Below are 14,689 nucleotides of genomic sequence, written 5' to 3'. Positions count from 1 at the left end.
GCAATTTGTCAGTCTTCACATTGTTTCCATGTTGTACATTGATCCAAATTGAGTGTGATGAGAGAGAAATCATATCCTTAAGGAAGAAACATAATGTATAAGAGATAAAATCAGACAATAAGATATCAGGGTTTTTTTCCTAAATTAAAGGGAATACTCCTTGAACTTTGTTCAAACTCCATGGTTCTTTCTCTGGAAACAGATGGTATTCTCCATTGCAGACAGCCCAAAATTGTCCCTGATTGTTGCACTGATGAAATAAGTGTGTCCATCAAGGCTGATCATCACCCTCATGATGCTGTTAGGGTGTACAGTGTTTTTCTGGTTCTGCTCATCTCACTTAGCATCAGTACATGCAAATCCCTCCAGGCTACCCTGAATTCCATTCCCTCCTGGTTTCTAATAGAACAATAGTGTTCCATGACATATATAAACCACAGTTTGCTAAGCCATTCCCCAAATGAAGGACATTTACTTGATTTCTAGTTCTTTGCCACCACAAACAGGGCTGCTATGAATATTTTTGTACAAGTGATGTTTTTACCCTTTTTCATCATCTCTTCAGGGTATAGACCTGGTAGTGGTATTGCTGGATCAAAGGGTAGTAGTGGTATTGCTGGATCAAAGGGTATGTACATTTTCGTCATCCTTTGGGAATAGTTCCAAATTTCTCTCCAGAAAGACTGGACGAGTTCACAGCTCCACCAACAATGTAATAGTGTCCCAGATTTCCCACAACCCTTCCAACAATGATCATTATCCTTTCTGATCATATTGGCCAGTCTGAGAGGTGTGAGGTGGTACCTTGGAGAAGCTTTAATTTACATTTCTCTAATAAGTAATGATTTAAAGCAATTTTTCATACGACTATGGATTGCTTGGATCTCCTCATCTGTAAATTGCCTTTGCATATCTTTGTCAACTGGGGAATGGCTTTTTTTTAAAAATATGACTCAGTTCTCTGTATATTTTAGAAATGAGTACTTTGTCAGAAACATTAGCTGTAAAGATTGTTTCCCAGTTTACTACATTTCTTTTGATCTTGGTTACAGTGGTTTTTATTTGTGCAAAAGCTTTTGGAGTTTTAAGGGGCAAAAAATATCATTGCAATTATTATAAACAATTAATTAATAAATCTAAAAGAATAGGAGAAACCTGAAGGTTCACAACATATTTTTTGATCTTTTTGGAATGGGTTCAAAAACAAAACATGGGTACCAATGTAGAAGCTTATCTCCATTGGACCAAGAAGGGTGCCTAGAGAGAGAGGAAGAGAATATCCAGGGTGGCACAGATAGATATTAATAGAACCAGGAAAAGAACTCACATGGATTTCCCAACTTTATATTCAATTCTTTTTCACCATATGGTACCAATCCTGTCCCTGCCTTCAATTATGTGAATAAAGAAAAGTCAGAGTACTGAATGTCTTTGGGAGAAGAAGAGAATCAAGAATCTTAAAAATCACCCTCAAGGTGAATTAGTTCCTCTGAGGTGATATTTCATCAGCTTACATTCTCACTTAACCAGTTGGATCCCCATAAGGCAGCTGGTCTCTTGGTTCTAGGAACCTTGTGGATCCTAAAATGGCGGAGTAATTTGTTTGGGGACTCTGAAGCACAGGATTATCTCCACAGACTTTAAGGTTTTTGCTCACCTCCCAGTCAAAGATGATAAATAAGCTTCACTGCTCCTGTCTCAATCTCTCAGCAGCCCCTGTGACCCCATCCAGGTGAAAAGGCTTGTATCACTGCGGTTTTTTTTTGCAAAAGGTATCTCCTTCCTCATTGCTAAGGGATTAGGCAATGTGTTATGGAGAAAGAGAGCCACAGATTAAATATCTGACCTGCCCCCACAAGCCCTTCAGAGTCTTTAAAAAAACATTGTCAAAAGAGAGACAGACCTGAAACAGAAGTCAAGGTAAGAAAAGATGGGGACTCTGAGGAGAAGCCTTCTGCTACTTTGTATGGCCATGACCATTGCAACATTTTCAGCTCAGCAAGGGAAGAGATTGAGGGATGATGATGCTACGGCCATATTACTGGATCGCTACAATCAAAAGAGTGACAATAAGCACATTTTCAAGGTTGTTGAAGCCACAGCTTACAATGACATGGTGAGTCCCCTTCCCATTTGTCTCCATCTTCCCAAGCACAGAATTTTGAGTGATAGATGCCAAGTCAAAGGTGCATACCTCTATGCAGACCTGAAGGGAGGTTTAAGCTCCATTCCTAGGCTTTTAAAGTCATTCCTAAGGGTATCCTTGAAGGAGGTTCAATTGGGATTAGTTCTGGTCATTGAAAGAGCTGCAGTTTTCCTCCCAGGTCTGGGAGAATAAGTCAGATCTGTTCTTCCCTACAAAAGTCTCCTGGGAGAAGCAAGTCTTAAGCTGTAATTGCATTTTTAAAGTTTTATTTATATCTTTGTTTTTTATATGAGAGCAATTTCCAAAAATATTCCCTTCATCTCTCTCCACCCTGGGTCTTCATCAAAACCAATTGCTGGCAGACCTGTCTGCTAGTACATGCAAAGTTCTGTGCTTCTACCTCTCCAGTAAAAGGAGAGAAATGTATTTTTTCATCCCTTCTCCAAGACCAAGAGTGGTCATAACTATTATATAATATTATGCTTCATTTGGGGTTATAACCAATTGAAATTATTAGAATTGTATTTGTTGTTCTCCTGGTTTTCTCATTTTTTTCAGCAAAAAAAAACCCTTTATGTTTTCCTGAATTTCTTTGTGTTTTGAAGGAGAGGGGAAACATGAGTTCACAAAAGGGGCTGGACTGGGGAATGAGGCAGGGAATCTATTTTTCAGAGGTAATGGTGGGTGACAAGGTACAGGATCTGTCCAAAAAAAGAGAATGGGGATCACTGTGCAAGGTAAGATAGAGTGCCCAGAGCCCCAAAGAGCTCATTCTAGCTTCAGAAAACAAAAGAGTTTAATAAATGCTGGGTAAAGGTAGAATATTCCTGAACTATCCACTGCCCACAGGGGCAGGTCCTGTCCATTAGCAGAGTAAATGGCTGCCTACAAGTCATGTAAAAAAAAAAAAGTTCCCTGTTCCATTAGAATCACCCTTCTTGGTAGAGGTAGGGTCTCCAGAGAGCTCCTGCTAAAACAAATCTAGGTCACATATTGACTCAGTTGTACCTGTTGTCCCATTGGAGAGGAGGAATTGAGGGATTTTCTTAAATTCTAAAAGGGGACTGTTAGAGTGAATGGTTTTGATGGAAGAGGGAAGAAGCCTAAACAGTGGGTACAAGGTCACAAAAGAATCATGTGGAAAAGCTGGGTTTCAAATCCAGGTCTTCTTTACTTTAAAATCTATAATACAAATACTGGATCTTGGAAACTGGGAAAGAGCAAAAAAGGAGTATTTAGATCTGCATCCTAAATAGACTGCCTATGCTCCAATGTACAGAATCATCCTCACTCCTTTCAGCCCTACTCTTGATCCTTCCTTCAACTCTCTCCCTTCCAGGATGACAGTCGGATCCTAAGATTAATCATTCAGGAAACCAAGTGCCTTAAATCATCAAACCAGAACCCTAACCAGTGTGAAGTCAAAGTACCTCCAGTAAGTACTCCTTATTGTGTCTGGGATACCCCAACTCCAAGTAAAAATGATTCAGGAGCAAGTTTTAACCCAGCCTTGCAAAGAGGCTGCTAAAGTCAAGCCTGATCATCCATGTAGGCTTATGCAGAGATCAAGGTAGTCTGCTAATCCTTCTACTTTGGGAAAGGAAGGGAAAGGAATAATTTCGGGCAGTCAGGTTAGTACCAATTGTGCTGATTAATGATAGGATCTGATCCTGCCTTTTCATGTCCCATTTTCCAAAATGAGTAGATTTTGAAGGGTACAGAGGAAAAGAAAGGTCAACCTTGCCTTCCACGTCAGATTTCTAGCTCATAGAAGCTTGAAAAGAACTCATTAAAATATAGTTTGAAAATGAGAATGCCAGGCCCCAGAGCCAGGGGGCAATCTTGTATCTAGATTCTGTTTATTATCCATTTTATGGTGAGAAGCCCAGCAGGCCATAACAATAATATCCATAATTTGCAATCATTTATCAGTTGTTCACAAGAAACCTATGAGGAGAGTGATGAGAATAGAATTCTATTAAAAAAAATTCTTTGCATTGTAAAGTTGAGTAAACTGAGGGTCCCAGAGGAGAATTAACTGACTCAAAGCTGATAAATATCACAAGTAGGGGTTGAATTCCACAGGGTCTTCTGTCTCCACATCAAAGACTCTTCACTGGACTCTGCAATGGACTAACGTGTTATTTGTTTGGTTGGTTTGGTCCATTGTACAAAGAGAGAGCAGTCACAAGAGTTAAAAATCTAATTAAGAATATGAGAATAACTCAGAATATAACAACTAAATATAATAATTCAGAACATAAATATAAGAACTACAAGAAGTCAGATTATAATGAGTAAATTAATTACCAGGAAGTATTCAGCTTCAATCATTCAATCAACATTTGTTAAGTTCTTACTAAGGGTCAGGTATTTGATGTTTAGAGGTGAAAGAACAAAAAACCAAAAACCAGCTAACCAGTACCTGTCCTGCTTATAATTGATAGAGGAAACTATGTGCCAGCAAATATACACAAAGAAGCAAAGTCCAGGATTTAAAAGGAGTTAGGGAAGGCTTCCTATAGAAGGTGAGATTTTAATGAAGACATAAAGGAAGCTGAGCCTTTCTTGTCTGGATGGGAGGCCAATCAGAACCAGAAAGTTATAGTAAGAAGGTTTTATTTCGTTTTGTTTTTCATTTTTCATTTTTCTACTGAGAGGCAGCTCTCCTTGTACATGATCCCACTTTCTGAATTCACATCCACCAGATGACATATGGAGAATATGGGGAGTGAAACAGAATGAATAAGGGGAACTTAAAATTCTCCTTATTTATAGTAACGAAAATACTATGGAATGAAGAGACTCCTGGGATTGCCAATATTATTCCCTGGGGATTTCCCTGGACCCTGGAAAACTCTCCCACTTCCAAGCAGGTTCTTAGAAGCTAATCAGTCTACTTGTTAACTCAGATTCCCTTTGAGAAACTTTTGGGACTCTTGTAATAGAGAAACCAGCCTAAAAGGCAATGGAAAGAAGAACACAGGGCTGGAAGTCTGAGGTTGGAAATTTGAATCTTGCCTCTGTCACTTCCAACTTTTTAGTCTCTTCTGTTTCACTATCTATAAAAAATGAGGAGAAAGGAAAGGAATGATAGAAGCCTAGCAATGGAAAGGACCCTAGAGGTAATCTAATCCCAATGTCCCAATGTAGAGATGGGAAATTGAAAACCTAGATAGAAGTCACTTGGCCAAGATTACAGAAGTGGGTAAGGGCAGGATCTCTAAGGTCTTTCCAACTCTGAGTCCCTTAATGTCCCAGCTGAGGACCTTGAACAAATCACTCTTGTTCTTCACCTGTAAAATGAGGAACTAATATTTGTACTATGTCCCAAAGTTGTGATACTTTAAGATTTACACACTACTATTCAAATATTACATCATTTTATCTTCACAACAACCCTGGGAGGAAGGTGGTCTTTTTATTCTCATTTTGAGAAAATTGGAGGTTAAATGGCTAGTGAATGGTCCAGGATCATATAGCTCATTAGAGAATGGGACTGGAATTGAATTCAGATCTTCCCCCCCACCGTGTGTGTGTGTGTGTGTGTGTGTGTGTGTGTGTGTGTGTGTGTGTGGAGAGAGGTTTGTTTTGGCAAGACAATGGGGTTATGTGACTTGTCCAAGGATGCACACAACTAAGTAAATAGTGTCTGAGGTCTGATTTGAACTCAGGTCCTCCTGACTCCAGGGCCAGTTCTCTATCCATTGCACCACCTAACTACCCCAAATTCAGATCTTGACCCAGGTCTAACACTTTATCTGCTGTTAGTTTTGCTAATTCTGAAAACTTCCCCTTTTTCCTTCTCTCTTATAAAGGATTGTTTGTCACCTAGCTGTGTATCCTAGCTCCACCTACCTACCTTTATATATGAAGGACTAATAAAGGGAAATCAAAAGCCTCAGTTTAGTTGCAAGCCAAGGGAAGATCAGGTTGATAATTGGTGAGGTATCAGTGCTCAATCCTGGTGAACAAAAAAAGGTCATTCTTAGCATCCTATTTCCACCCACCAGCCCAGCTCCCTAGCATAGCTTGGGAAACATAGCTATACCTGAAAGTCAAGAGTCCCTCAAGATGGCTTCATGTCACCCTTGGTGAATCAGAGGAAATTTTGTTATCATTTGTTATTTTTCTTTTAAAAATTGTAATTGATCTCTTTTGTTTTTACATCCCTTTGTTTCCCAATATTTTTCATCCCAATCCTCTACCTAGAGCTCAATCCTTTAAAAGAGAGAAAGAAAAAAGGGAGGTTTTTCACAGTTAGCAAAATTAAGCAATTCATTTAAGTATGGCAGTCTGAGCCTCACTCCACATTCTTTATTCTCCACTTGTAGTGGAGTCTTGTGTCTGACCAAGTTTGGTCATTAGAATTACTTAGCTTTTATTTTCCAATATTGAGGTCCTGGTATATATTTTTCCCTTTTTTTCTGCTTATCTTCCTTCAGATCAATTCATATAAGTCTTCCAAGGTGTTGATCCAAATAAATTCTATAACCCAAACAGCTGTTCAGCCTAAGGAAATGCCCCAGCAGACCAGATGGAAAAACTCAGGGGCATCTGGCTCCTGAGGGAGCAGAGACCCTATTGCCTCAAGTAACACCTTTTTTTTTTCTTTGTCCTTATAGAGGGGGAAATTCTGCAGAGGAAAAATTCCCTTCTACAATGGTAGCGTGGTGTTTGGACCCCTTTGTGACTTAGAGGGTTTATTGGTGAGTTTTTTAAACCAGATGCTTTTAGATATGAAGGAGGAGTGTGGTTCTGAACTTGACCTTAGCCTTTTTCCCAAGGAACTCCCTTTCCCATGAGGTCAGGAAGGAGTCTTAGGGAAGAGTGTGCAGTTTTAAGTTCCTAGGCTATGTTCCCATGACTCCCTGAAATTCTACCACATAGGAAAAAAAGATTAAGTTTCTTTTGCTTCATACTAGAAGTCAGAAATAGAAACTATAAAGTTAAAGATTCCAAGAACCAGCTTTAGACACCAGAAACAGTGGTCTCAAAAAGCAGAGAGGGAGACTTCAGGAAGTAGTGAGATCCCCACCCCTGGAGCTGTAGGATACTTCTCTGGTCCCTTCCAACCCTGAGATTCTGTGGAATGAATTTTCACTACAGGAAAAAAAAACAGAGGGGGAGGGGGAATAATCTGGCCTTTTTGAACAGAAGGGAAGAAATCTGTTAGGTGGAGGATCTTTTGAAATCCTATCTCATAAATATTTGCCTGTTCTGTCAGTCCCACCTTTACTTAAGGCCAAGTCTTCTCCCTCAAGGGAAGGTGAGAACAAAAAAAAAAAAACCAAAACAGGTAAGTTCACAAAAAGTCCCACCCCCAAACTCATCTGCTTATTCCTCTGAGAATTCCTTTCTGGGGAAAAAAGGAAGTCATCAAGGACCTAGCTGGTAAAGAATAGGTGCTGAAGACTTCTACTTGTCCTAAGCTCACCAGAGACTTCTTCCTGATTACTACAACCTTTCTTCTTTTCTCTATCCTAAGGTTGGTTGTTCTGTCTCAAATGATTTCCTAAGGTCCCTCCTGGCTATGGGTTTCCATGCTGTGCTTCCCTTGAAGAACTTGGATTAGAAACTCAATCTACTCCTTTGGCATCACACCCCAAATGCTGATACCTTCCCCTAACTCTCGCAGTCATTCAAGAAGCACATAAAAATTCTACTCTCAGCAAAGAGTCTGCTTTCAGTCTTCAATCTGCTCATAGTGATTTTTGTTTCCTCTTCCTGTCATTGGTATTGCCAAGCTGAGTTCCTGTTGGAGTGTCAGGAATGTGCCCCCTGAAAGGACCCCAATACCTCTAAGATCAGGAGAAATATTTCTAAGGGGGCATATTTTGGGAGGAAACCTTCCTGAAATTATACCTCCTAGGTCCAGGCAACTTCCCTGTTCTGCTTATGAGGAAAGAGAGCCCTGGATATTTAGGATACTAGACCTGAGCCCAGTTATATGCTGATAATGCTTAGGAATTCCAATAAGGTCTCTAAAACATCCCATTAGCCCTACATACTTGCAAACCTGGATGGCCCTCTGACTTCAAGAAGACTTAACCACTGTTTGTGCACTTCTTTCTCCTACAGTTCAATGAAGAAGTGTCAAATGCTGAGATATCACCAGGCCAAGGCAGTGAGAGCAGTGGCCGTGGCAACAACAGAGGAGGAAGAAGGCAAAGACGACATGAGGTAGAGAGAGAACTCTGAGATATCTTTCCATTCAATCCTATACATGAGCCCAAGGCCTTGATCTCTGCTTTGATCTTTTCTTGGCCTTAGCCAGGGCCTGAATTCTTCTTCCCTGACTCTCTGCCTGGTCTCAATGTCTCAGCCCTTGACCTGACCCCAATTTCCCTGGACCCCATTCTGACCAATGGGTTGAAGATCCCAAAAGCAGCTTTACGCATCAGGAAAAGAGAAAAAAGTCAGGAACAGTAGCTCAAAAAGGTATCAAGAGATCACTTCAAGAAGCAATGAACTCCCCATTCCTGGTGCTGTCAGTCATTTCTTTGGTCCCTTCCAACACTAAAATACTATATAATAGATTTTCACTACAACAAAAAAATTTAGGGTTGGAAAAGAGAATAATCTGGTGAGCAGAAGGAAAAGAATTTCCTTAGAAGATGACACCTTTTGAAATCCCATCTCATAAGTGTTTCCCTGTTCTGTCTTTGCTCAGTTGAGGCCAGGCCTACCCTTTCAAGGGAAGGTGAGACCAAAAAAAAGACAGATAAGTCCACAAAAAGCCCCAATCCTGAACTCATTCTCCTATTCCTCTGGGAATTTCCATCCAGAGTCCTCTGATTAGGTCTCTATCTGGGGAGTAAAGAAAGCCATCTAGGGACAGCTGATACCTGCCCTGGGGACAGGAGTACCTGAGTTCAAATCCAGCCTCAGACACTTAATCACCTAGCTGTGTGACCTTGGTCACTTAACCCCATTGCCTTAAAAAAAAAAGAAAGTCATCTAGGACCTTCTTGTATAGAATAGGTGTTGAAATTCCTTGTTTAGTTGAAGATAGTGAAGGCTTCCACTCATTCTTGGCTGACCAGAGTATTTCTTCCTGATGGTTGGACCCTTTCTCCTCCTCTCCTCTTGACTATCCTAAGACTGATTGCTCTACCTCAGGTGCTCTCTTTGGGTCCTTCCTGGCTATGGACTGCCATGTTGAAACTTCCCTTGAAACTTTAACATTTTCACTTCTTTCTAGGATCCTTCCCTTGAGTCCAAGACCCAGATTCTCACTCCTTCCTCTAACCCTCTCATTCATTCTACAAGCTTATAAAACTCTGCTCTCATCAAAGTAGCTGATCTCATCCTTCAATATGCTCACTATGGTTTTGGTTTCCTTTCCCTCTCATTGGCATTGCTAACCTGAGATTCTGCTAACCTGAGAGTGAAGAATATGCCCCCCTAAGAACTTTAAGATCAGGAGGAATTTTTAAGGGAAGGAAGTTTTTGAGGGGTAAGACTTCTTGAAATTTTACCTTCTTAAGATAGGCAACTTACCTAAGGAGTATGAGTAAGGAGAGCCCTGGATATCCAGTATATGAGGCCTGGTCCCAATCATGCTCTGATACTACTCAAGAATTCCAACAAGGTCTCCAAGACCTAGTCCATACCTGGGAGACCTTCTACCTTCATGAAGACTTAACTACTATATGAATATTTCTTTCTCCCACAGGATGCTGAAACCCAGGAAGTGTCAGATGCTGAGCTATCCCCAGTCCATGGTTTTGGTGGCAATGGCCATGGCCATGGTGGCCGAGGCCGTGGTAGGCGTGGGCGTGGTGGCCGTGGCAGAGGGGGAAGACGAGGAAGACCCTTCCGGCCTGGGCCTGGACCCTTCCCTAGTCCTCAGCCTGGCCCCGATTTCCCCAGACCCCAACCTGACCCTGATTTACCCTGACCACAGCCTTGACCTCAAACTGGACCTGACTTCCCTCTGCCTGGTTTTTAGTTTAAATTTAATTTAAGTAAGCTACCCATTAGATTCCTGTTTCAATCTTCATTGACTTCCAAGATTTGAACCCACAGATCTAGGAGGAGAAGAAAATATAGAAATAGGGAAGAAATACAATAAGATATTCAAGAATCAAGACAAAAGATTAGTCTATGGAGGGTCCAAGGGCAGGAGCTATTAGCCCTTTACTGCAGCTTCCCAGGCAGACAAGAATTGTCTTATAAAGGCTTTGTGATTCCAATAACATTCTAACAAGTTCTTACCTGGTCTTCTTGTCTCCTTTATCTTCCTGAGTCCAATCTATCCTAACCATACAGAAAATCAATTTTCCTAAAGTGGCATGGGAAGGAAAGGAAGGAGGGAAGGAAGGGGGCAGGGGAAGAAAGAGGGGAAAGAAAAAATAGGGAAGGAGAAGGGAATGAATAAAGCACTATCTATGAGGAGGTGATATGTTATGCTATGCTGGGATAAGCACTTTCCAAATGTTATTTCATTTTATCCTTACAGGGAGGTAAGGACTTTTATTATACCCATTTTACAGTTGAGGAAACTGAGGCAAACAGAAATGAAGTGACTTGTCTAGGGTCACACAGCTAGTTAAGTTTCTGAGGCTGGATTTAAATTCTTGTCTTCCCAAAATCCAAGCCCCAGGGTTCTACCCATTGCTGTATCATAGAAGAAATGGGATTGGACTTGAAATCAAAAGGTCTAGATTCTACCCTCTACCTCTAGGAAAATCAATTAACCTTTGAGATGCTTCATTTACTGGAGCCTAAATTTTCTTGTAAAAACAAAAAATTTATAACTTAATTCTCTTCTAGATATAAAATTTATGAACATACAGATCTGATCCTTTCTTCCCCTACTTCAACTCCCCATTGACTAGACTATGTCAGAGCCAAAGTCTTTATCTTAAAGACCTTCCTCACTTTATCCCGAACTATACTTTTTCATATTTATGTGTTTATTATTTATTTCCCTATTTATTTATTCCATTTCCCTGAATGGAATGTAAGTTCCTTGAGAGCTATTTAATGTTTTGTCTTGCCATCCTTAAAGCCTAGCAGAGTGTCTGACACATAGTAAGTAGACACTTTGAATGACAATGCACAATGAATTGAAGAGTCAGGAAGGCCATTTCAGAGGTTATTCCAGTAGTCCAAACTAGAAAACATGACATTAGAGAAGGAAATAGATGTAAAAGATGCCATCAACAAGAGTTAGCAACTGAGTGAATATGTAGGAGAAGGGAGAGGAAGAAGTTGAGGATTACTCCAAGGTTTGAACCCAAGGTGACCAGAAGAATGGTGACACTCTTCATAGGGAACTAGGGCAATTTAGAAGAGGACTGGGTTTGGAAGAAAAGGGTTTTAAATCTTGGACATGTGGAGTTGGGGGTGCTTACATTTCAAAATACCCAAAAAAGTAGTTGGTGATGCACACCTGGCTCTCAGTAGACTAAGGTTAGTTAAATAGATCTGTGAGGTAACTGCACACAAGTTGATACCTAGACACAGAGGAGCTGATGAGAATACTGAGGGACAGTAAAGAGGAGGCCCAGTACATAGCCTCAGGAGACATCCATAGCTAGAGGACATGATGTATGATGATTCAGCTAAGAAACCTGAGAAGGAGGAAGGTTAGGCAGGTAGGAAGAGAACCCAGAGAGAAGCATGTGATGAAAATAAAGAGAGTAGAGAGTATTCAAAAGGAGTGCTATTACAGGTGCAATGGATAGAACAATGACTGTAGATCCAAGGGATTTTAGTTAAATCCAGCCTCTGAGGTTCACTTGTATAACCTTAAACAAGACATTTAACTGTCTGGGGCTTCAGTTTCCCCATATGCTAAATGAGAGAGTTAAATTAGATGGTCCCTGAGGGTCCTTCCAGCCTAGATCTTTGATCTTGTGGTCATTGATCATCTGATATATAGGGAACTGGCAGAAATATTTGAGACCAAGAATCATTCTCCAGTGCATATGTAATGAAAAAATATGAAGAAACAAAAGAACTACAGCTTTTAATGATCATACAAAAAAATTACTTGATGTCCATAATATATTAGAAACGCAAATCAAAACAATCCTGAGTTCTTCTTTACCCCAGACAAATTGGGAAAAGATGACACAAGATGGTCATAGTCAGTGCTGAAGGAACTATGGAAAGCCAAGTGCATTCATTTGCTATGGGGGAAACTGTGAACTGGGTCAACCATTCTGGAAAGCAATTACTAATTTTGATAAAGAAGTGACTAAAAATGTCCATAAATTTGGCCCCACTTTATAGACATATGCCATGGAGGATGATAAAGTTATAAAGTTCTCATATACACCAAAATATTCATAGCAACTCTTTTGATGGTATCAAAGAATTGAAAATCAAGCAGATACCTATCCACTGGGGAATGGTAAAACAAATTTAGACAGCTAGGTGGCATAGCAGTTAGAGTGCCAGACCTGAAGTCAGAAAGACTCATCCTCCTGAGCTCAAATATGATCTCAGACATTTATTAACTTTGTTGCCCTGGGAAGGTCACTTAAACATGTCTGCCTCAGTTTCTTCATCTCGTAAAATGAGTTGAAGAAGAAAATGACAAATTTCTCCAGATGCTTTGCCAAGAAAACTCCAGATAGGGTCACAAAGAGTTGGACACAACTGAAAAAATATCTGAACAATAATCCTTTGACCCAGTGATGCCACTTCTATGCTTATTGCCCAAGGAGATCAAGAAAAGAGAGATAAGAGCCAAATATGCTAAAATATTTATAGTAAATCTTTTTTTTTTTTTTGCAGCTACTGGAAATAAGGGACATTTCATGAATCAGGGAATGTTTAAACAGTTTATGGTACATAAACAGAAAGGGGCTCCTTCTATTCATATACCATGTATACAATAGTATATATAAATCATATCTATGTACCATACCATCTGTATAATAGCACGTATATCTCAGTATTCCATTACAGCCACTGTGGTAAAGAAATGTAATGGAATGCTATGAGCACCATGAGAAAAAATGGAAAGAGTAGTTTCAGAAAACCTGAGAAGGCTTATATGAACCAATGCATAGTAAAGTGAGAATAACCAAAAGAACAATGTATATAAGAACCTTTAAAAGAAAAACAGAACTTCGAAAAACTTTAAAACTTTGATCAATATACTGATCCACCATAACTCTAGAGGATAGAAATGAATTATGCTATGTATTCCCTGCCTTAGGGGAGTGGAGGGAATGGACTCAAGGAGCATAATGAGATATATTTTTGGACATAGAAAAATGTGTGGATTTATTTAGCTTGATTATGTTTATATGGTGAGAAAATTGTACTTTTCCTTTTTTCGTATAGGGTATAGGAAATGAGTTAGCAAATACAGGAAAGAACGAATGAAACGAAAGAGAGAGACACAGTAAGGGAGGAAGGGAGATGGAAGGAAGGGAAGGAGGAAGGAAAGAAGGAAGGAAAAATGAAGAAAACAAGAAATGAAAAAGAAAGAAAAGAAGAGAAAAAAGAAAAGAAGGAAAAAAGAAAGAAAAGAAAGAATATTGAGGCTTCTTTTTTAATATACAGATGAGAAAAGAATTCAGAAGACAAACAAGATATATACATATATGTGTGTATGATATAAATTTGTGATTTTATGTCCAACATTCTATATCTGTTCAGAGACAAAGAAACAGAGAAGCAGAGAGAGATAGATACAGAGAAAATGAGAAACTATCACACTTATTATAATTAGGGATGCCACCATATATGGTTACAGTATGTGATCACCTATAAGCTATATACTAAAAACCAAGAAAAGTGCCCTTCTACCCCTAAATTCTCTGATACCTTAAAATAGAGCCTGAAATTTTAGCATTAGCTCCTCATTCCTTTAGCATAAGTTTTTTTTTCTCCTACTAAAGGAAGGATGAAAGAAAGAAAAAAGGGAAGAAGGAAAAATCATTGAAGCTGTTTTTAAAGCACAGAAAAAAAAAGGTCCTTTCTTGAAAGCAAAGCTTGATTGGGAAAAGAGCAAAAGAATATAACTTTGAGGTAGAGGGAAGAAAGGTTAGAAAAGAACATAGGTTCTACCCATTAAAGGGAAAAGCCTTAGAGAGGGTAACTTGCAATGACAAACTTTGCCAAATATTTCTTTCAGTTGAGGTTGGTGCTGTTGAGAAGTATGTGGCCCATTCCTAGGTGCCTTACCTCTATTATCTCATTTGATCCTCATAACCCTGGGAGTAGGTACTATGCTTATCCCCCTTTTACAGATAAGAAAACTGAGATGTACCCATTGAAGTTGATGAAGGATTGGAAGAGGAGGGACACAAGGGAAATTTCCTGATCTCTCAGAGCCAACTCTGTCAGTGACCATTGGCAGGGTGAGAAACAGAGAAGCCTAATGGGTAGAGTTGTAGGACTTGGAGCCAGTCACTACTGGGTGACCCTGGCCAAGTCAGAGGCTTGGCTTTCTCATCTCTAAAATGAGTTAAACACCATCTCTAATACATATTTCACATGGTTGTTAAATGACTCAAAATCATATATGCAAACAACATCACAAATTTTAAGTTCCATGTAAATAGAATTCACTAC

The 14,689-nt window shown here is 39.6% G+C and overlaps 1 protein-coding gene across 1 annotated transcript; it reads left to right on the top strand.

Annotated features, from left to right (window-relative positions):
* Positions 1–1,883: 1,883 nt before the first annotated feature.
* Positions 1,884–10,353, top strand: LOC141494905 (uncharacterized). The gene is made up of 5 exons (XM_074196034.1): positions 1,884–2,116; positions 3,486–3,581; positions 6,772–6,855; positions 8,228–8,329; positions 9,825–10,353. The coding sequence occupies exons 1-5, from the start codon at positions 1,931–1,933 to the stop codon at positions 10,047–10,049; spliced, it is 693 nt and encodes a 230-aa protein (XP_074052135.1). The 5' UTR covers positions 1,884–1,930; the 3' UTR covers positions 10,050–10,353.
* Positions 10,354–14,689: the final 4,336 nt, after the last annotated feature.

Source organism: Macrotis lagotis, chromosome 8, assembly GCF_037893015.1.
Source record: "Macrotis lagotis isolate mMagLag1 chromosome 8, bilby.v1.9.chrom.fasta, whole genome shotgun sequence".
NCBI classification, from domain to species: domain Eukaryota; kingdom Metazoa; phylum Chordata; class Mammalia; order Peramelemorphia; family Peramelidae; genus Macrotis; species Macrotis lagotis.
The sequence above is the reverse complement of the archived record's forward strand: the minus strand, read 5'-3'. Positions and strand labels throughout refer to the sequence as shown.

Bases quoted from the DNA above. Each gene is read 5' to 3' on its own strand.
- LOC141494905 (XM_074196034.1), top strand. From the start codon at position 1,931: ATGGGGACTCTGAGGAGAAGCCTTCTGCTACTTTGTATGGCCATGACC. The intron at 6,856-8,227 runs GTGAGTTTTTTA...TTTCTCCTACAG, and splicing joins GTGACTTAGAGGGTTTATTG to TTCAATGAAGAAGTGTCAAA. The intron at 8,330-9,824 runs GTAGAGAGAGAA...TTTCTCCCACAG, and splicing joins GAAGGCAAAGACGACATGAG to GATGCTGAAACCCAGGAAGT.